The following is a 23,295-nucleotide window of genomic DNA, read 5'->3' as shown; positions in this document are numbered from 1 at the left end:
CAGAGGGGCTATTTTAAATTTAGTTGATTCTTTATTCTGCTCATGTTACATGGAGAATATAGAAAACTGAAGCACTACAGTCAGGAGATTTTCAGAAAGGTCCATCTGAGAGCTTCACTCTTCATCATGTTCTTTCTGTGACAAAGAAGATAGATAAAGGTTGAGAAAATGTGCTTCTGAAAACGTTATTATTAAATACTGTTCTTCATTTATGTTTAAATCTTACAATCAAATCTTATAATACATCATTTACAAAAACAGTTTTGCTTGCCATTGCACAGAAAGTGACCACTGAAACCATTATGCTTTAGAAATAATGTTTAAAAAATAGTTAAAAGTAAACAACAATCCAATTCATATTTGATTCTGTTTTATAATGAGTGTACATAACATTAGGAATACTTTATAATATTTAGTTGACACCCCTTTTGCCCTCAGAACAGCCTCAATTAATCTCATTCCACAGGGATGCTGGACCATGTTGACTCCAATGCTTCCCACAGTTGTGTCAAGTTGGCTCGATGTCCTTTGGGTGGTGGACAATTCTCAATACACACAGGAAACTGTTGAGGGTGAAAAACCCAGCGTCGTTGCAGTTCTTGACAAACTCAAACTGGTGCGCCTGGCACCTACTACCATACCCTGTTCAAAGGTACTTACTTACATTTTCGTCTTGCCCATTCACCCTCTGAATGGCACACATACACAATCCATGTCTCAACTGTCTCAAGGCTTTAAAATTATTCTTTAACTGGGCTCCTCCCCTTCCTACACTGATTGAAGTGGATTTAACAAGTGACATAAATAAGGGATCATGGCTTTCACCTGGATTCACCTGCTTAGTCTATGTCATGGAAAGCGCTGGTGTTCCTAATGTTTTGTACACTCAGTGAGTATACAAATATGTCATGTCAATGATAGTATAGCTGTTTGACATCAAATACTTGTTGACATGAGGGAATTTGAAAATTATAATCAATATAATTATTTTGATGGAAAGAACTGACCTGACAGCTGGCATCACAACTCTTGGCCTCACTCTTCATCCTTTCCTTTCTGTGACAGAGAAGATGGATTGATCATGAGCATTTTTTAAATATTACTGTGAAGGAAAACATTTTATACTGCCATATACTGTGTCCTTAAAATTATATGGTTGGAAACTTCAACAGGTATGTACTGTATGTATATTATGGTAAATGGTTTGTGTTCGTTTTTAGAAATCTGTATTTTTAAAACCATCAGACCATCAAAAAATGTTTTAAACCATTTAGTTTTGTGTTTTATATTGAAAGTCCACAGGTTTCTTTTGCTTCAATAGAGTGATCAGGGGCACGCAACTATAGTTTAAAAAAAAGCTTCATTTTCAAGCTCCTGAGTGGCACAGGGGTCAAAGGCTCTGCATCTCAGTGCAAGAGTTGTCACTACATACGCTGGTTCAATTCCAGGCTGTATCACAACCGGCCGTGTTTGGGAGTCCCATAGGGATCATTGGCCCAGTGTTAGGGTTTGGCTTGTGTAGGCCGTCATTGTAAATAAGAATTTGTTAAATGATTTGCCTAGCTAAATAAAGGTAATAAAAAAAAATATGATGATGACAACAGAAGTGCAATGCTAATTTTGTGCAATTAAATAATTCAATGGTCACAAAAAAATAAGTTATGAAATCTGTTTTTTTGCCTAAAAAAATAAGTTATGAAATCTGTTTTGTTTTGCCTAATTCAGATTTTTCCCGTTTTGTCAATCCATGTTTCTGTTTTTTGCCCAGTTTTTTCAGTTTTTTTGCTCTCAAAATTGCACATTTTTAATAGAAAAACAACTAAATTGTTTAACTACATCAGGAGACCACTTTTGAGGTCTGGGAAAAATCTAATACATTTTCATTTTTGGGTGTAGATACCATTTAATTCAACTGGGCACCAGCAAGAGACGTGTTTGGTTAGTGGTGTTTCTGTACCACACATGTAATTACGGAGTTTGCTATAAAAAATATCGCCACTGGATTGATGCAAATTATCATGATACCATGTAGTCTTACTTTGTAGTTAACATTTAATTGAGAACGCTTTTGGGAAACCCTTTTCATCTACCAGATGACGGTTATCATTATTAGCATCATCACTAACAGCTACACAAAGTGGTAGACAAACACGCACACAAAGAAAGGGGCATTCCTGCGCGTTGCCTCTTCAGAAAGTTTAAGGAAAATACAGTGATGGATTTTGTTAATGTATTATGATAATCCTGGGCAATACATTTATTTGATTTCCTACTAAGTTCAATAGATTGCTGCTCTTCAACTACAGGATGTACCACAGAAAATTGTTAAACCTGTTTGTGGCACAAATTCAAGGAGTAATCTAAAACCATTTTAGGATGAGACAATTAAATTAAAGGGGAACTCCTCTAAAAAAACAGGAATATAAATAACGATAATGCGAATAGCTATTTGATGTAATATGACTTAAAGCTATTCCAAGTTAAGTTTTTTGCCATCAACACTACAGTACATGGGATGTTTGCAAATGATCCTTTCAGACTCTTGAAAAAGTAACTTTACTGACCTTGGAGCCGGAATCACGACTCTTGGCTCTCATCTTGTTAACCTGAGACTCGGCAATATCAGCCCTCTCCTCTGCCTCATCCAGTTCATGCTGAATCTTGCGGAACTTGCCCAAATTAGAATTGGCTTGTTCTTCCTGTGAAATGTTTTAATGTTTTAAGTATGATTGAAGTTTTTAGCAAACAACAATTTGAGAATTACAGATGAATTAGTTGGATGATGGAACATTTTCTACTTACAGCCTCCTCTGAAGTTCTCTTGTAGGATTTGACCTTCAGCTGCAGTTTGTCCACCAGGTCTTGAAGACGGGACAAATTCTTACGGTCTTCCTCAGTCTGTACCCAAAAATAAAGGAAGAAATTGTCATTTGTGTGTCTTGCATTTGATTCTTAGCATGTTAATAATGCACTGTCAAATTAAAATATGTGATGTACCTGGTAGGTGAGCTCCTTGATGCGTCTCTCATATTTACGGACACCTTTCACAGAATCACTGCTCCTCCTTTGCTCCATTTCCACTTCACTCTCTAGCTCCCTCACCTAGAAAGAAATTATGAATGTTAACACATTAATTCCATTTACGTTGTTAGTTACCACTGCTTTTAATATTAAAGCTAGAAATATGACTATAAATATGAAAAAATTATTTAGAATGAATAGATGATTATGTAGCTGGGCCTCAGACACTTACTCTGGACTCCAGCTTCTGGATCTGCTTCTTGCCACCTTTCATGGCAATTTGTTCAGCTTCATCCAGGCGGTGCTGCAGGTCTTTGATGGTCTGCTCCATGTTCTTTTTCATGCGCTCCAGATGAGAACTGGTGTCCTGCTCCTTCTTCAGCTCCTCTGCCATCATGGCAGCATCAGTAATGGCCTTTTTGGCCTTTTCCTCAGCATTTCTGCACTCCTGCACAGCCTCCTCCACTTCATTCTGAAGCTGGGATGTGTCACCCTCTAGCTTCTTCTTCTGGCTCAACAGGCTGGTGTTCTACACATATATATGACAAATTCCTTTTAATATAACCTCAACAAATCTCAAATCGCAGACATTTTAAGGAGAACACAAATTGTTATCTATTACCGTCTTACCTGTGAGTGCAGCAGCTGAACTCTCTCACTAACATCCAGCAGTTCCTGCTCAGCCAGTTTGCGGCCTCTCTCAGTCTGCTCCACCATGGCTCTCAGCTCATCCAGTTCAGCCTGCATCAGGTTGTTGCGTCTCTCTACAATAGCAATGTTCTCCTTCAGATCATCATTGCCACGAAGAGCATCATCCAGCTGCATTTGAGAATCCTGAAGAGAGAATTTATGATTTTACTATATTTTGTTTCACAGTGTGGTTTGGCTTTTTGTGAAGGCACAAGCAATGTTTTTAATTCACAATGGTGTGGAGGTGTTACCTTCAGATGGGAATGAAGACCCTTAAGTTGCTTCTGGGCCTCTGCTGCCTGCCTGTTGGCCTGGCTGAGCTGGATCTCCATCTCATTGAGATCTCCCTCCATCTTCTTCTTCAGCCTGAGAGCTTCATTCCTGCTGCGAGTCTCTGACTCCAGGGAGCTTTGCAGGGTATCCACCACTCTCTGCTGGTTCCTCTTATTCATCTCCATCTCCTCATCCTTCTCCACCAGTTTCCGTTCAATGTCAGCTTTGACCTGATTGAACTCCAGCTGTGCTCTCAGGATCTTGCCCTCCTCATGCTCTAGGGATCCCTATGAGAACACAGCCACCCATAGTTTAGAAGATTTTACAATTAAATTCTGGTACTTTCACTATCTGTAAATGTTTTCTATTCTTACCTCAGCTTCCTCTAGAGCAGACTGTATCTCAGCCTTCTCCTGCTCCAGCTGTTTACGGATTTTCTCCAGCTCATGGATGCTCTTTCCTCCCTCACCAAGTTGCTCAGTCAGGTCAGAAATTTCCTCTGTGGAAGAATGTAATTGTTAATCAGAATATTTGTTATCTCTGATGTTGTTGTATTCTCCATCTTTAATTGTCTAGGTTATGCTATTTAGTGATAAGAAGAAGGAGAAGAAGACGAAGGATCATAATAAGAAGAAGAAGGATAATAAATTGACCCAATTTCCCCAAGTGTTATTTTTCCGCTACCAAATATGTTTTATTATGATAATTTATATAAACTCAATTTAATTATTCATATTCTCTTACAGAAAGTGAATAGATTTGATAGTGACAGAGTCACACATTGTATAAGATACAGGGATGCAAACTGGTCACCCTTAGGCGAAATTAGTTTTGAATCCAAAATAGGTAACATACTTGATTCGTATAGATCTGATGATAATTTTTTATAAATGTTTTTGTCTAATATGGACGTTTTGATCTCTACTGACTAGAGGTCGACCGATTATGATTTTTCAATGCTGATACCGATTATTGGAGTACCATAAAAGGCCGATACCGATTAATTGACCAATTTTTATTTATTTATTTGTAGTAATGACAATTACAAGAATACTGAATGAACACTTTTATTTTAACTTAATATAATATATCAATAAAATCTATTTAGCCTCAAATAAATAATGATACATGTTCAATTTGGTTTAAATAATGCAAAATCAAAGTGTTGGAGAAGAAAGTAAAAGTGCAATATGTGCCATGTAAAAAAGCTAACGTTTAAGTTCCTTGCTCAGAACATGAGAACATACGATAGCTGGTGGTTCCTTTTAACATGAGTCTTCAATATTCCCAGGTGAGAAGTTTCAGGTTGCAGTTATTATAGGAATTATAGGACTATTTATCTCTTTACCATTTGTATTTCATATACCTTTGACTTTTGGATGTTCTTAGAGGCACTTTAGTATTGCCAGTGTAACAGTATAGCTTCCGTCCCTCTCCTCGCCCCTACCTGGGCTCGAACCAGGAACACATCGAAAACAGCCACCCTCGAAGCATTGTTATCTATTGCTCCACAAATGCTGCGGCCCTTGCAGAGCAAGGGGAACAACTACTTCAAGATCTCAGAGCGAGTGCCGTCACCGATTGAAACGTTATTAGCATGCACCCCACTAACTAGCTAGCCATTTCACATCGGTTACACCAGCCTAATCTCGGGAGTTGATAGGCTTGAAGTCATAAACAGCTCAATGCTTGAAGCACAGCGAAGAGCTGCTGGCAAATGCACGAAAGTGCTGTTTGAATGAACGCTTCAATGTTTTCCCTCTTATGTGGTTAATTTTCAGAATGAGAGAATTTGGTGAAAATGAGGCGTTGCTTGTTAAACAAGTGGTTTCAGGACTCAAGTGTAGCTGGAGCTGGGCCTGGCTTAAGTTGGATGCCACTATAGTGGTGAAAGGAACACCATACATTTTCCCTTTTTCTCACATTTTGTTGTGTTGAACTTCGCATACTGTAACATTTTGTGAGTATTTTACTTTTTACTCAGTGAAAGTTATATATTTATTTTGTTTTGACTTTTTACCCCTTTTTCGTGATATCCAATTGGTAGTTAGAGTACTGTCCCAACGCTGCAACTCCCATACGGACTCGGGAGAGGCGAAGGTCGAGAGCCATGCATCCTCAAGCAATGGGAAACTGCACTGCTTCTTGACACACTGCTCGCTTAACCCGGAAGCTAGCCGCTCCAATGTGTCAGAGGAAACACTATTCAACTGTCGACCAAAGTCAGCATGCATGTACCCAGCCCACAACAAGGAGTCGGTAGAGCGCGATGGGACAAGGACATCCCGGCTAGCCAAACCCTCCCATTAAACCCAGACGACGCAGGGCCAATTGTGTGCCGCATCATGGGTCTCCCTGTCGCGGCTGGCTACGACACAGCCTGGGATCAAACCAGGGTCTGTAGTGACACCTCTAGCACTGCGATGCAGTATCTTAGACCACTGCGACTATAATCGTAGTCACTGTAATAGAGCAGAAATAGAATGGATGTTTGTTTGTACTTTACAGTGTTTTTTCCCAAGTGCAATATTTAGTGTGTGTTTGTGGTCACATGCGTTCTATTATAAAGGCTGTCATGGCTAACTGCAGTATCAGTTGTTTATTCTGTGGACTTGAGTGTCATTTGCAGTAAAGCCTAGGCAACAAATAACATTTGATAGCTTTCCTTAACATTTTTAGCTATGAGTTAGGTTCACATTAACCACTTTTTTAGTTTACACAGAGACTGATCATGTCGATAATAATCTTTGTGGTTTAATTAGTACACCGTTTAAACCTGCATTTCAAGAAGGGAACAAACCTGAAAGTCATGAGAAATGTTCACTTAAAAGCAGCAAGTTTCTGTGCAACAAAAAAAAACGTGTCACCTTTTTGGGCCCTCACTGAAGATGACTTCCCAAACAGAGTACAATTGTTTTAACTCCTCTGCTTTAGAAGGTCATGGCTCAGCTTCTGAATGTCATAGAGACAACCAAATACATTCCCATGTTCATCAGAGTTGTGCCTTTCTCTGGCAGTTTGCTGCTTGTTTTCTATCCTAAAGCATCACGGATGTATGCATTGTTTTAGATCAGTGTAACAATTGTGAATTGTGCCCTTCAAATCAAGGAAGGTCCCGTATCCCCCCATGAAACGTGGGCTCCCCCTATGCCGTGCATCTAATAATGCATATCCTCTGACCTTGAAGGTTCTTGTTCTCCCTTTTCATGGACTCCAGATGATCCAGAGATTCCTCATAAGAGTTCTTGAGTTTGAAGAGTTCAGTGCTGAGAGATCTGGCCTCTTTCTGGGAGCTCTCCAGCTCAGTCTGAGCCTCTTCAAACTTCTGCTTCCACTCAGCCAGGACCTGGAAAGATAAGTGGTTTCAGTACAGTATATGATTAGGATAAGATGTACTTTATTGTCCATTAACTTACAGAGGAAAGACGGTCACAACCCAAGCCCCGAGACACACAGTTGCAGGAAGCAATGGGTCAGCCGCAGTTCTGTGCCCCTGAAGCAATTATAGGGGGTTTAGTGCCTTGCTCAAGGGCACAACTGCAGGTGATGGTAGGATGATGTCAGCAAACCTCCGGTTACCGGCTCACTCCGCACCAGGTTTTCCAGTCTGAAGTTGCTGGCCTACTTCTCTAACCACTAGGCTACCTGCTGCCCCTATCATGTACTATAATGAAGGCTAATCGGACTTGTCTACAATTAATTGTCTTACCTTGTCGAAGTTCCTTTGCTTTTTGTCCAGAGCGGCAGCAGCTGCATTGGATCTCTCCACATCCACCATGAGATCTTCAATCTCATTCTGGAGTCTGTGTTTAGTCTTCTCCAGGGAGGAGCATTTAGCATTAACAGCTTCCACAGCCTCCTCTGCATCCTGCAGACGCTGAGCCAGCTTCTTCCTGGATTAACATAGATTAGAAATATTTAACACATCTGCCTTTTTTGTACGGTGCATTCGGAAAGTATTCAGACCACTTGACTTTTTCTACATTTTGTTACGTTACAGACTTATTCAAAAATGTATTCAATTATATATTTTTCTCATCAATCTACACAATTACACAATAATCAATCCACACAATAACCCATAACGACAAAACAAAAACAGGTTTTTATCAATTTTAGCAAATTTCTATTACATTTTTTTTTTAAAGAAATGCCTTATTTACATAAGTATTCAGACCCTTTGCTATGAGACTCGAAATTGAGCTCAGGTGCATCCTGTTTCCATTGATCATCCTTGAGAGGTTTCTCCAATTTGACTGGAGTCCACTTGTGGTAAATTCAATTGTTTGGACGTAATTTGGAAAGACACACACCTGTCTATATAAGGTCCAACAGTTGACAGTGCATGTCAGAGCTGAAACCAAGCCATGAGGTCGAAGGAATTGTTTGTAGAGCCCTGAGAGAGGATTGTGTCGAGGGACAGATCTGGGGAAGGGTACCAAAAAATATCTGCAGCATTGAAGGATGCCAAGAACACTGAAGCCTCCATCATTCTTAAATGAAAGACGTTTGGAACCACCAAGACTCTTCCTAGAGCTGGCCGCCCGGCCAAACTGAGCAATTGGGGGAGAAGGGCCTTTTGTAGGGAGGTAACCAATAACCCTGTGGTCACTCTGACAGAGCTCCAGAGTTTCTCTGTGGAGATGGGAGAACCTTCCAGAAGGACAACAATCTCTGCAGCACTCCACCAACCAGGCCTTTATGGTAGAATTTCCAGACGGATGCCACTCCTCAGTAAAAGGCACATGACAGCCTGCTTGGAGTTTGCCAAGAGGCACCTAAAGGACTCTCAGACCATGAGTATAAGATCCTCTGGTCTGATGAAACCAAGATTGAACTCTTTGGCCTGAATGCCAAGCGTCATGTCTGGAGAAAACCTGGCACCATCCCTACGGTGAAGCATCGTGGTGGGATGTTTTTCAGCGGCAGGGACTGGGAGGCTAGTCAGGATTGAGGGATAGATGAACGGAGCAAAGTACAGAGAGATCCTTGATGAAAACCTGCTCAAGAGCGCTCTGACCTAAAACTGGTGGAAAGGTTCACCTTCCAACAGGACAATGACCCTAAGCACACAGCCTAGACAACACAGGAGTTTCTTCGGGACAAGTCTCTGAATGTCCTTGATTTGCCCAGCCAGAGCCCGGACTTGAACCTGATCGAACATTTCTGGAGAAACCTGAATATAACTCTGCAGCGACGCTCCCCACCCAAGCTTGAGAGGATCTACAGAGAAGAATGGGAGACACTTCCCAAATGCAGGTGTGTCAAGCTTGTAGCGTCATACCGAAGAATACTCAAGGCTGTAATCGCTGCCAAAGGTGTTTCAACGAAGTACTGAGTAAATGGTCTGAATATTAACGTAAATCGGATGTTTCAGTAATTTCTTTGCTATTAATTTCTAAAAACCTGTTTTTGCTTTGTCGTTATGGGGTATTGTGTGTAAATTGATTAGGGAAAAATACAATTTAATCCATCTTAGAATAAGGCTGTAACGTAACAAAATGTGGAAAAAGTCAAGGGGTCTGAATAATTTCCGAATGTGCTCAGGTAATACAAATATCATTCATGTACTTTTGTGTGTCACTAATTCAGCCAAGGTTGAATAGCCTTAAAAGTAAGAAAACATCCTTACTTTGCATCTTCAAGCTCCTCGGTCTTCTGGATGGCATCAGTTTCATACTTGGTTCTCCACTGAGCCACTTCAGCATTAGCCTTGGACATGCCACGCTGCAGCTCAGACTTGGCCTCCTGCTCCTCCTCATACTGCTCCCTCAGCAGGTCTGAGTCATGGCGAGCAGACTGCACTGCATGGGCAAGTGCGTTCTTTGCCTGGTAAGGACATTTTGTAAAGAATCAAATTATGCCGGAGGTTAAATGAAGTTGATTATTGACCCTGCATTCTTAGTATAAATACCTTGACTTCCTCCTCCAGTTGTCTCTTGAGGTCTTCAATCTGCTGAACGTTGGACTGCTTACCTCTGGTCAGTTGGGAGACCAGAGAGTCCTTCTCCTCCAGCTGTCTGGCAAGTTCACCTGTTTTAATGCAATTGTAATTATTTCTAATTATATTATTTATTTGGTTATTTGTTGTTGCTGTTCATGTGAATGTCCAGATTTTTTGTTAATATACCATTCTCAGTTTGAAGCTTTGCTTTCTGCATGGTGAAATCATTGATGGATCGCTGTCCTTCCTCAGCTTTCATCCTGTATTCACTCATCTGGTCCTCGAGAGTGCGGCACATTTTCTCCAAGTTTGTCTAAAAACAGATTTGTTTTTTGAATGACAGAACACCGTCACTAGATTGCATCATTTAAAAGCATGTGCAGATAACACGTTTTGATTGCTTAGTGATACCACATACTTTAGACTTGACAATCTGCTCCATGTTGGAGGCCACATCATCCAGCTCCAGCCTGAGCTCACTCTTCTCCTTCTCCAGCTTCTGCTTCACTCTCTGAAGGTTGTCAATCTGCTCTCCCAGGTCAGCCACACTGTCAGCATTTTTCTTCCTCAGAGTGGCAGCTGTAGCCTCATGCTGCAGAGTAGCCTCTTCAAGGTCTCTGCGCACCTTCTGAAACTCAGCCTCCCTCTTCTTGTTCATCTCAATCTGGGCAGCAGTGGCTCCACCTGCTTCCTCCAGCCTCTCACTGATCTCTTCCAGCTCTCTGGACAAGTCTGCCCTCTGTTTCTCCACCTTGGCACGGGCAGCTCTCTCAGCCTCAAGCTCTTCCTCCAACTCCTCAATGCGGGCCTGCAATGGAGGGAATTACGATTTACAGAACAAGTGTCAAGTGTACAATGGTGGAAAGAGTACTGAAATATCCTTCTCAAGTAAACGTAAACGGTAGATAATTTAAAAAGTACTCTGGGTACTTCATTAAGCTTGATAACCTTAGCAAAATGAGCTAATGATCTGAATGTTGTTACACATATTTTCCATACATTACATTGAAAAGGTACTCTAGGAAATGAATGTACAGTAGGATCTAAGTTAGTTTATTTTATGAATTTCAACAGGGCAATATTTAAAAATACATTAAACATTCAAAGCAATTAAAATCAGGGGTACAAGGATTACTGAAATATTTTCCTTAAGTAAAATAAAATGACTGACTTTGAAAAATACTCGGAAAAGCTACTAAATTACATTAACGAGAGTAGTTGTAATTCGTTACTTTACAACTCTGCAAGTGTAACAGAAAGATTCCCTTCAATATTGCTATTGAAATACCTGCAGCTCCTTCAGTTTTTTCTGGAGTTGGGCACCCATGGCCTGCTCATCCTCAATCTTGCTGTTGAGTTGGCTCATCTCAAAGTCCTTCCTATTGAGAAGAACATGCTTATTGAGAAAGCATTTTCTACTGAATAATATTCTATAAGCCTTTTTTGATTTGTGATCTTACTTCTTCATTCTCTCCTCCATTTGCTGCTTGTCGTTCTCCAGGTCCATTAGGCTCTCCTGGGTCAACTTCAAGTCTCCTTCCAGCTTTCTTTTGGCTCTCTCAAGGTCCATCCTGACCTTCTTCTCTTGCTCCAGAGACCCTTCAAGCTGATAAGGGTTATATTAAACCATTTTTGTGCTGTAGGCTATTTTAGGATATTACTTATTTTGTTGTAAATTTTTATGAATTCCTATTTAATACTCACATCATCAACTTGCTGTTCCAGTTTGGCTTTGGCCTTGGTCAGCGTGTTGACCTTGTCCTCCTCACTCTGCAGGTCATCCAACGTTTGCTGATGAGCCTCCTGCAGAGCCTTCTTCTCCTTGGTCAGCTTGGCAATGATTTCATCCAGAGCTGCCATCTCTTCAGTCAGGTTTTTAACCTAAGGAAACAATGTCATTACGTTTTCATACAAAACAATCAATTGGAGTTTTAACAATACAATAATGAAGAACAACTTTTACCTTGTTCTCTGTGGCATGCTTTTCCTTCTCCACTTTAGCCAGAGTGAGCTCCAGATCATCAATGTCCTTCTTGAGTTCTGAGCACTCATCTTCCAGCTTCCTCTTCTTAGCAGTCAGCTCTGAATTCATCTCCTCCTCATCCTCCAGTCTTTCTGTCAGCTCTTTGGATTTGGCCTCAAGCTGGATTTTGCTCTTGATCAGACCCTCGCATCTCTCTTCAGCATCACCAATAGTGTCTTCTGACTGTCAATGTGTCAAAATATTGTAAGTATATCAAATTCTCCAAAGCTCAGAAATGTGTTTGGTGGAAAAATATTTGGAGACTACAAATGCTCTGCTGATTGTACATACCTATTTAGCAAATCATGTCTCCTCTTTCTCTGTTTTTACATTTCTCTAGTTCGCTAAGGCAATTTTGACAAAGAATTTGAGTGCAGAAATGTAACGGTAGTGCAGTTAAAGTTACTCACAGTTTGGACAGCGATCTGCAGGTCATTCTTCTCTTGGATAAGGGAGACCATCTTCTCTTCCAGCTCCTTTCTACGGGCTTCACTTTTAGCATAAGCCTCTTTAAGCTTCAGGAATTCTTCCTTCATGTTCGCCATCTCCTTCTCAGTCTCTGCTGACTTCAGCAGAGGTTTAATCTTGAAGTACATCTTCATCCAGGGCCAATTCTTGACACCCATGAAGGCACGAATGTTCCATTGGATCACAAGCAAGGCGTCCCTGTGAAATGGAACAGAAGTAGCTTTTTATACACCCTTTTCCACCTCCACCATATTGTCTGCAGAAGTTTTATATAGTCTTATTCCAACCTGCGTTCAACAATTTTCTGGAACTCAATTCTGGCAAGTAGACCACGTGATCGGGCCTGCATTCCAGTGATGATAAGAGCGAGACGGTCATCTCTCATCTCCTCAAGGGTACCCAGGAGACCAGCCTTGAAGAACACCTAATGAGACACAAATGACATAATGTGGTGGTTGGATCATCTTGTATTCGGTAGGATTGTATTTTTCTGCCAGTTGACCACAATTAACTTGAATGTGTTATCCCCCATGTTTATCGTCATGTTTAGATTGTTGATGTCTTGCCTCTGTGCGAAAAGGGCACAAATTGACCACAAGGTGGCCTTAGAATGAGAAATTGATTTTACAACCAGCATGTTGACCAAGATTTAAAACATTTGGCACGGTCTTATCTCAAACAGTATGTGTACAATGCTTTTAATATCTTATATGTAGCCAGATCTGGACTTACTACATGGTGGCGCTACACCAAGTATATATTTGTATCTCTTGACTTGATCCATTTGGCCTAGAGACAGATGATATGTAGTAAGCATGATCAGTGGTATATCAGCAAGTGGCATTGCGCCGTTCGACCTGATGGTGTTGTGTTCTTACTGTCATGCTTGGACCCCATAATTGCTGCTATTGTTTTTAATCTATTTAGAGAACATACCTTCGTGTGTCCTAATCTGTACTGGGTGTGGTCAATGTCCAGAGAGCCCAGAAGTTTTTCTGCTGCCTTGATGTTGTCCATGAACTGACCCTCAGGGATGGCATTTGGATTCAGGATGCGATATCTGAATTTAAATCAGAAAGCAATTATCTTCAAAAATGGAACACCTGAATAGGTAAACAGTTGAATTTATTTTGGACAGGAAATGCATAATGATTTGTACCTTTGTTTGAAGTCAGCATACAGGATCCTGTTGGGGAAGCCCTTTCTGCAGATCCTGATGCCTTCCAGCACACCGTTACAGCGCAGCTGGTGCATGACCAGAGGATTCTCCATGGCCCCAGGAGTCTTGGTCTCATTGGGGATGAGGCAACGCACAAAGTGAGGGTGAGTAGACCTCAAGTTGGTCATGAGTTTACCCAAGTTCTCCTGTAAGTATGACAAATGTAGAATTTTCCATAAATGACTCCCAGTACCTCACGAGTCATAACGGCATTTAATGCTAACTTGCCAATCCACAACAAACTGACATGTCAAAATTAGCACAAATATAATACATGTATTATTTTCTGCCATTTGAAAACATCAGAAGTATATTGATTTAAAGTCAGATTTACCCTGTGCAATGCAGACACAGTCTGGAAGGAAGAGCCTTTCTTCTTCTTTCCTCCAGCCGCTTTTTCTTCAGGTGCTGTATGATAATGACATCAATTAAATATACTATTGTCATGTACATTTGTATTTATTTTAGTGATTTGTAGTCTTTGCCGATAAAAACACATAGTACCTCCTTCTGCACCAGCATAGCCCACAAAGAGGTTGGCCAGGAACTTAAGACTTGACTTCTGGAACAGTCCGACCACAGTCTCATTCAGCGGGTCCTTGTTCTTCACCAGCCAGTTACCAATGTTGTAATCAACAGTGCCAGCATAGTGAACCAGGGAGAAATGTGCCTCTGGTCTACCCTTAATAATCCTGGGCTTCTGGAAGCATGCATTTTTGCCCAAATGGGTGTCATACAGCTTAGCTTTGAATGTAGAATCACTGGCCTTGGGGAACATGCACTCCTCTTCAAGGATGGACATGATACCCATGGGCTGAAAGGGGAAAATGAATGAAAATAAATTAATACTAAGGCAAAATCATAAATATGAGAATAATTTGTTGTTGAAGCACATTTATGAAGATTGCCCGTGTAATGTTTGAAATCCTAAAGATTCAATCATATAAATTAAACTACTGCGAAACTGAAGACACCAACCCTTTCAATGAGGTCAATGCAGGCAGCCAAGTCCATGCCGAAGTCAATGAACTCCCAGACGATGCCCTCTTTCTTATATTCTTCCTGCTCCAGCACAAACATGTGGTGATTGAAGAACTGTTGCAGCTTCTCATTAGTGAAGTTGATACACAGCTGCTCAAAGGTGTTGAACTGAAATAGAAGTTTACAGTTACTTTATTTTGTCAGCTGTAATGTTTTAGATTAATCGTTTCATGACGTGGCCTTTTATCAAATCACTCACATCAAAGATCTCAAAGCCAGCAATGTCCAGCACACCAATGAAGTGCTGGCGAGCGTTCTTCGTGTCCAGTGAAAGGTTGATTCTTATCACCATCCAGAGGAACATGTTCTCGTAAATTTTCTTTGCCAGTGCACCAATGGAGTAGTTAACCTACAAAATGTTGAGAAAATAATTTACCAAAACATAGACTCCAGATAAACGCATAGGGACAGTTTCCCAGACACATATCAGGCCTTGGACTAAAAGGCATCATCAATGAGGAATCACAGGCATGAACATATTAGCAACTCTAGACAGAAGTTTTATGCTCAAAATTATTATCTCCTGGAAATGTAAAACCTTTTTGAGACTCACCTGGTCGACACTCTGACCTTTGGTGACCCACTCATTTCCTACTTTGACCCTTGGGTGACACAGCCCCTTGACCAGGTCAGCAGAGTTCAGGCCCATCAGATATGCAGCTTTGTCAATATCTGGAAAGGTAAAGTTTTATGGTTGGAGGAGGCACTCTGAGCGTCAGATTCTTCAGATATTATGTTAAAGTGAGAGGTTTTTAATCAGTGCTCACCCTCAGTGCCATCTGCCTCTGCTTGCTCCTCCCGCTGTTTATTCTTGAACTTCAGGTTGCCGTAGTGCATGATGGCCCCAGTCAGCTTATAAATGCCATTAATCTCTTCTTGGGAGAATCCAAGCACATTAAAGGCATCCTAGTTTCGAAATAAAAGCCATTGTTTTGTATTGGAGAGAAAGTTGGATACAACTGGATTATTACCACATACAGTGAGTGTACAAAACATTAGGAGCACCTGCTCTTTCCATGAAATAGACTGACCAGGTGAGTTCAGTGAAAGATTTCATCCATTATTAATGTCACCTTCAATCGGTGTAGATGAAGGGGAGGGGATAGGTTAAAGAAGGATTTTTAGGCCTTGAAACAATTGAGGCATGGATTGTGTATGTGTGCCATTCAGAGGTTGAATGGGCAATACAAAAGATTTAAGTGCGTTTAGAACGGGGTATGGTGGTAGGTGCCAGGCGCGCTGGTTTGAGTGTCAAGAACTTCAATTGCTGCTGGGGTTTTCACGCTCAGCAGTCTTCCGTGTTTGTCAAGAATACCCAAAGGACATCCAGCCAATTTGACACAATTTTCAGAAGCATTGGATTCAACATGGGCCAGCATCCCTTTGGAACGCTTTTGACACCTTGTTGAGTCCATCCTCCAATGAATTGTAGACTGTTCTGAAGGCAAAAGGGGATGCAGCTCAATATTTGGAAGGTGTTCCTAAGGGTTTGACGCTCAGTGTATACAGTATGTTTTACTCACATCAGTAGCCATTAGCTCATCTGAATCATTAATGGAAGTAACAGAAATCTCTCCTTGGGAGATGTAGGCGTAGTCATAGGGATTGCTGGTGATGAGTAGCATCTCTGAAAATATTTGAACAGCACAGTTTAATTGTGTTCAGCCTGTGGAATAGGCCATAACATACTATTAGGAAAATTGGCAAGTGTACAAAAATAACAAAACAACAGTAATATTAGAAATAGACAGGACGCCAAATTAGTCTTAATCAAGTTTAGAAAAACTGCACCTGGAGATTGTTTTTCGTGCATCAAAATGTCAATGTTGTGTGCTTAAATGGCATTTAAATAATTGCAACTTTCTCATGGACAAAGGAAATATTATGGCATAAATCACAATACATTATGTTGTGAGTTTTACGGTTGGGAATGAGGGGTAGCACACTGCATGCGCTGGCTGCACCATAAGAATTTAATTGGAATTCATCAGAAATGTTCAGTTTAATTCAGAATGTACCTCAAGCCTGCTCAGTACACAGTTTGATGATTTAATACTCACCCAGCAATTCAGGTTTCTTTTGGGACAGGATCTGGTAGAAGATGTGATAATCTCTCTCAGCCTTGAGCTGGAAAGTTACACGTGACTTCTCCAGTAGATCTGATCAGTATGGAAAAGTGCTTTTGGTATTAATGTTTCCCGTCAACGAGATCTGTTCAATTCTGAGCAAATATACTATTGTACTCACAAGTCTCAATGTCAGCAGACGAAAGCTTCCCACTGACTCCAAAATGAATTCGGATGAATTTACCCTGTAAGTTATTGTCAAAAGTAGAAATGAATGAGCACACCAGATCTGGGTTCAAGTAGTAGTTGTTTTCTTTTTGAATACCTTCGGTGTGCTTGATTGAGCTTGAATGGGTTTAAATCCCACCTATCTGGTAGGCTCAATTAAACACTGAAAGTATTTGAAATAAAACAAATAGTATTTAAACCCAGGTCTGTTGCACACATACAGTCCCAAAGGGAAGATTAGCTGATGGACCCGAGGACGATGAGCTGACGTCATGACATCAACTAATGTGGATCCTAATAAAATTATTATCCTTATAAAATTAAAATCGAGAAGATAACAGATAAGATTAAAATATAGGATAAGATTTGAATGGTCTTTGACTGCAAACAAAGAATAAACTTACGAATCGAGAGGAGTTGTCATTCCTGATGGTCTTGGCATTACCAAAAGCCTCCAGGGCAGGATTGGCCTGGATGATTTGATCCTCCAGTGTCCCCTAGAAATCAACATCCATACAATGTGAAAATGCTGCAATGAACACCAATACTACATGAATAAAATGGGATCTAATCAAATGGCTTTTTTTGCATTGCCCCTTTTACAACCCTGCTACTCTCTGTAGTTATCATCTATGTATAGTCACTAATAACTACCTACATGTACATATTACCACAACTAACCGGTGCCCCCGCTAATTGACTCGGTACCGGTAACCACTGTATATAGTCTCGCTATTGTTATTTTACAGCTGCTCTTTAATTACTTGTTACTTTTATTTCTTATTTTTATCTGTATTTTTTAAAAACTGCATTGTTTGTTAGGGGGCTCGTAAGTAAGCATTTCACTGTAAAGTGTTGGATTCTGCGCATGTGACTAATAACATTTGATTTGATTTGATATGCTCAACCAGCCATGAATTGAAAAAAATTAGGATAGATATTGATGATCACAGGGCTCGACATTAACGCTTGGACAAGAAGAATGTAGATTTAAGTTGTCCGACTGGACAAGTAAAATGAATCACAGAATAACCACAATGTGTGTCATCAGTGGATCAGTGTCCTCTGGATGCAATGTGTTGCACACTGTTCTCCCAATCTCTGCAGAGCAAATCAGAGTATAATTATTGTAGGCCTTCATTGACAGGCATGATCGGTATTTCAATCATGCAGGCGCGAGAAATCCACATTGCTAGTTAGTGAGTTATTTATAATAATATAATAATAATATAATATATGCCATTTAGCAGACGCTTTTATCCAAAGCGACTTACAGTCATGTGTGCATACATTCTACGTATGGGTGGTCCCGGGGATCGAACCCACTACCCTGGCGTTACAAGCGCCATGCTCTACCAACTGAGCTACAGAAGGACCGCAATGGACCGCAATATTTCCGCAATTATACCAACATTTTGATCAGCAATGAAAATCCTGGAAAGGTCATGATGTTTGCATCACCTACATGTGCCAGTGGGCCTTTGCCAGAGGAGAGAGACAACAACAGACAGTGGCAACCCATCATTCAATGCAGGTGGGGCAGAGACCCACCTGTTTTGAGCCCTACATGTTTAGCTAATGTATTTATTTACTTATCCAATTTGAATGTCATTTTGGAATTAATTAACGCTACATATCAGTTTGCAAACAATGTTAAAAATAAAATAAATAATTTTGTTAATAAAGCCGGATACAAACATGTTCTCTTGAGTAAGACAGGTCCAAATTGTTTCAGCCTAGCTCATTTACATTAGATGTGCCTGTCCAAGAAGGCACAAGGTCAAGATAAAATGATGTCAAATCACGTTATATCTATAGTAGCTTTGATTGGACTGTTGTTAACATCATACTTTCAAAATCTTAGCTAGCTTGCTAGGCAAGCAGTCATCATCATGAATCACGTCGAAAATCTTTTCAATCTCTGTCATTATGAAGATAAATTATACAAAAAACGTATTGGTGCTCATCGGTCATTGGACATAAACATTACACAAAAGTCATACATCGCAAATTCAACAATGGAAGGAATGAATTGGAAGGAATGAGTGGCTAATTGCGGTGCAAAACAATCACTATTTTGCTTCCCCTGCCTGCAATTCGGTGGAGAGGGTGTGTGGTCCAAGTCTGGGTTTAAGGGTTGAAAATATCTGTCTGAAATGGCCTAAAATAACTTTCCACCGGCATTCCTGTGTCACCGCAACTAGCTCGGCAGGTCATAACCTGTACCCGCGCACATTGACTCGGTACTGGTACACCCTGTATATAGCCTCGTTATAGTTATTTTATTGTTACTCTTTTCAAGGACAAGTTACTTGAGCTTTCAGACAAGTAAAACAAAAGTTTTACTTGCATTCTATTTTCTGTTTACCTTTTTTTCTTCTGCAGCGCTTTTCTTTCCACTGACAGCAGCAATGCTGGCAAAATACTGGATGACCCTCTTGGTGTTCACAGTCTTTCCAGCACCGGATTCTCCGCTGGGATTGATAATACAAACGTCTCAGAATTTATCTTAATTTTAAATAGCCTCAAATCAATATAACCTTTGGTTGATGTACTTACGTAATAAGAACAGACTGGTTTTCCCTGTCTGTTGAAAGAGAAGTATCAGTAAATGTGTCATTACACAAAAATGATTTGATATGCCAATGTAGATGAAAAGGAAAAGTGATATTTTACCTGACAACATGTACTGGTAGGCATTGTCAGAGATGGAGAAGATGTGAGGAGGAGCTTCTGTCCTCTTCTTGCCTCTGTATGCATTGACAACAGACTGATCATACACTGGCAGCCACTTGTAGGGGTTGACAGTGACACAGAACAGCCCTGAGTAGGTCTGTGGAAGACGAGGGAGATGCAGATTTAGTTTCATTCATTTGAATGAATGTTTGATTTAATGGAGATATTAGCAGTCAGGCTTGACTTACGTAGATCATCCAGGCTGCGTAACGCTCTTTGAGGTTAAACAGCACAGCAGGCTCGTGCAGGAAGGTGAACATCGCCATGTCCTCAATTTTATCAAACTTTGGCGGGTTCTGGGGGTGAACGTCATCCTCCTTCACAGTAACAGTCTGAAAGATGGGCAAATGAAATGATTTTGTTTCATTTTCAAGGTGTAGAGGTATTCACTTTTGACACAAATCCTATCTTGATTTTTCACAAATTATCAATTGACATGTAATGCCTGATTTGCATGAAAGTTAAAGATCTCAAGTCAGGATTCTGCTCTTAGTTTTATATATATATAGTGTACAACAATGTGGACACCCCTTCAAATTAGTGGATTCTGCTATTTCAGCCATACCCGTTGCTGACAGGTATATAAAATCGAGCACACGGCCATGCAATCTCCAATCTCTGTGACTTTAAACTTGGCACTGTCGTAGGGGATGCCACCTTTCCAACAAGTCACATTTTTGCCCTGCTAAAGCAGCCCTGGTCAACTGTAAGTGCTGTTATTGGGAAGTGGAAACGTTTAGGAGCAACAACAGCTCATCGCGGAGTGGTAGGCCACACAAGCTTACAGAACGGGACCGGCGAATGCTGATGAGGGTAGCTCGTAAAGCTGTCCTCGGTTGTAACACTCACTACAGAGTTCCAATCTGCCTCTGGAAGCAACGTTTTGTTTCAGCCTAGCTCAGTGCTTCCTGTGGTGGAGGGGCAGCCAGCGAAAGCACAGAGCATAGACGTTGGTCATTTTCTCTAGTTGCGCTGTGATCGGCTGTGTTCTGTCACTCATGGTGACACTAGCTCATGTGGACACCCCTTCAAATAAGTGGATTCTGCTATTTCAGCCATACCCGTTGCTGACAGGTATATAAAATCGAGCACACTGCCATGCAATAGAGCTCTGTGACTTTAAACTTGGCACTGTCGTAGGGGATGCCACCTTTCCAACAAGTCACATTTTTGCCCTGCGAAAGCAGCCCATGTCAACTGATGCCACCTTTCCATACAGAAATTGTTTGTCAAGATTGGTGTGGAAGAACTTGGCTGGCCTGCACCGAGCCCTGGTCTCAACCCCGTTGAACACCTTTGGGATGAATTGGAACGCTGACTGCAAGCCAGGCCTAATCGCCCAACATCAGTGCCTGATTTCACTAATGAGTGCCCGACCTCACTAATGCTCTTGTGGCTGAATGGAAGCATGTCTCCGCAGCAATGTTTCAACATCTAGTGGAATGCCTTCCCAGTGGACTGGAGGCTGTTATAGCAGCAAAGGGGGGACCAACTCCATATTAATGCCAATGATTTTGGAATGAGATGTTCGACAAACAGGTGTCCACATACACTACATGACCAAAAGTATATTTTAAGAAGATTTTTAATAGTAAAATATTTACCTTTCCAAACTCAGTATCAACGGTGACTTTAGCCCCATCTCTGCTGGTGATTGTGGCCTTGACGTACTCAACCTCAGGGTCTGGCACATAGCACTCTCTCTTTATGTCAAAGGGTCTAGTCTGGCATTCCATACGCTCCTTGTCTGACTTACGCAGATAGGAAGCTGCGGCACCAAACTCTGCCATCAAACTGTCCCCCATTCTTAAACCTGTGCAGACAGAAACAGAGTGCAGTGTGGATATTATTTACACACAGTACCAGGTTGAAATTAATGCCAACCCCAAACTCTGCCATCAACATGTCACACATTCTTAAATTTGTGAAACAGAGCTTTGAATGCGTACAGTGGGGTTCAAAATGATTGACACCCTTGACTGTAGAAAATAAATTGTATTATTTTATACTAATACAACACATTCAACATGAATGTGGATGTTTTACAGCCCTTTGATTTTGCCTTAATACTTCACTAAATTCATTTTAAAAAGTCGGTCCCAAACATTTCCCCCAATGGAATATTGGATATTACTATCACTTTATGTCTGTTTTGTATATGAACAGTATACTGTACCAGCATGGCAGACCAATAGAACTTTAAAATATATGGAGTGGCTGTGGATCCGACTTTTTCTGGATTTTTTGTCCGCTGTGCTAAAACATCCAGAGCTTCCCGAAGCCTCTGCGCATGTGCGGATCACGTGCTGCGCGTGTGCATATTCTCACCTTTAGATGCAGCGAACAGGCGACTCAGGCGAATGGTCACGGTGCTTGTTTTGTGATCTTGCAGACACTGATTCAGCTTTGATCTAACTTTATTATTAAACAAGCGCCATTCGCTTGAGTAGCCTGATCTCTGCACATAAAGTAGAGAATATACACTTTTGCAGAAAGGGATCTGCGCATAAGCTTCGGAAAGCTCTGCATCTTTGAGTGAGGCCTTGCAGCCACGGCCCAAAATAATAGCCTTAAAAAGACATGAGGGTCGAGGCAGAACACCGGTGGGCTACCACATTTAGAACCCTAGATTGATAAGACTATCTGAACAATATGAAGGTCAGCAAACCAATAGCACATTGAAAATAAACCAAAACGTGTGAGATTCACAGCAGACCAAAAGTAGCTAGGTCCACTGTAGATCAAATCTACAGCTTCATGTAATTACTATACGGGAAAGACGTATTGTGCATCATATACAAGTTAATGAGTAGACAACAAAATAAAACATTAGTATAGAAATGTATAGTTTTCATGGAACACATTGAAAGTCTTCATGCAAACCACTAAAAGGCGGGTTGTAAAACCTATATTTAAAAACCTATATACCTATATACTAATAGAAGACTATTATTCTTACCTGTCCTTGGTCACACCTTGAATACGTTTGGTGGAAAGGATCTCGACTGAGAATGAAATAGACAAAGACAATATCAATCAACTGAACACATATGTGTGGTAATGACAATTGTTTGGTCCTGTGATGATTATCTTTGCCCTCCTCAGCAGACTGCCTCTATATGCTTACCTTCCGGATGTCCAGTGCCTTGTGTCTCCCCCTAGTCTGTCTCCCCTGGTCTCCATCACTCTATATAAAGAGTGTTGCTCAGCCCTATATGGAGATGGGCCATCTATTGTAATAAATTTGTCTGATTATTTTAGAAGATCTGTATTTGGAAGTAGAGGGTGTGTTTCTCAGACCAATGAGGTGGGAGGAGGGGAGCAAAATCCCAAGGTGCATTTACAGCATCACCCTTTGCTGTAACTCCTTTTTTGGATTGTCACTTTACGAGATGGCTACATGACGACGTTAGGACATTTCAGAGACTATTTTAGCACCCTCCTTTATAGAGCCGTTTCAGGCACCATGTATATCCAACACTTATCAATCTGGTATGTTTGAGCATTGGAAATCCCTTGCATTTAGTGTTTTGGTGCAATATGTCAGCAATGCCAGTAAGGGGGAGTAGTCATTTTTTGAGTTTTG

At 40.8% G+C, this 23,295-nt stretch overlaps 1 protein-coding gene across 1 annotated transcript; it reads right to left on the bottom strand.

Annotated features, from left to right (window-relative positions):
- Window positions 1-7: 7 nt before the first annotated feature.
- LOC118361205 (myosin-7-like) lies at window positions 8-22,935 on the bottom strand. Its single transcript, XM_052483936.1, has 40 exons — window positions 22,837-22,935; window positions 22,669-22,714; window positions 21,314-21,522; window positions 19,898-20,041; window positions 19,650-19,806; window positions 19,533-19,560; window positions 19,342-19,447; window positions 17,378-17,470; window positions 16,927-16,990; window positions 16,740-16,838; window positions 16,203-16,306; window positions 15,447-15,585; window positions 15,233-15,351; window positions 14,879-15,028; window positions 14,617-14,787; window positions 14,143-14,452; window positions 13,973-14,046; window positions 13,579-13,784; window positions 13,356-13,479; window positions 12,707-12,843; window positions 12,362-12,617; window positions 11,892-12,134; window positions 11,633-11,809; window positions 11,389-11,534; window positions 11,217-11,307; window positions 10,347-10,736; window positions 10,115-10,241; window positions 9,899-10,017; window positions 9,617-9,813; window positions 7,694-7,877; window positions 7,165-7,330; window positions 4,359-4,483; window positions 3,963-4,271; window positions 3,652-3,855; window positions 3,254-3,550; window positions 2,998-3,102; window positions 2,803-2,898; window positions 2,565-2,699; window positions 1,008-1,056; window positions 8-135 (listed from the first exon to the last, which is right to left on the bottom strand). The coding sequence occupies exons 3-39, from the start codon at window positions 21,512-21,514 to the stop codon at window positions 1,036-1,038; spliced, it is 5,814 nt and encodes a 1,937-aa protein (XP_052339896.1). The 5' UTR covers window positions 21,515-21,522; window positions 22,669-22,714; window positions 22,837-22,935; the 3' UTR covers window positions 8-135; window positions 1,008-1,035.
- Between the last annotated feature and the right edge of the window lie 360 nt (window positions 22,936-23,295).

This window comes from Oncorhynchus keta, chromosome 28 (assembly GCF_023373465.1).
Source record: "Oncorhynchus keta strain PuntledgeMale-10-30-2019 chromosome 28, Oket_V2, whole genome shotgun sequence".
NCBI lineage: Eukaryota > Metazoa > Chordata > Actinopteri > Salmoniformes > Salmonidae > Oncorhynchus > Oncorhynchus keta.
Note: the sequence above shows the minus strand (reverse complement) of the source record. Positions and strands in the feature narration are given on the sequence as shown.

Excerpts from the sequence above, each read along its gene's own strand:
- LOC118361205 (XM_052483936.1), bottom strand. The coding sequence starts at position 21,514 with ATGGGGGACAGTTTGATGGCAGAGTTTGGTGCCGCAGCTTCCTATCTG. Across the intron at positions 12,618-12,706 it reads CAGAAAATTGTTGAACGCAG|GGACGCCTTGCTTGTGATCC; the intron begins GTTGGAATAAGA and ends TCCATTTCACAG. Across the intron at positions 10,242-10,346 it reads AGCAGATTGTCAAGTCTAAA|ACAAACTTGGAGAAAATGTG; the intron begins GTATGTGGTATC and ends ATCTGTTTTTAG.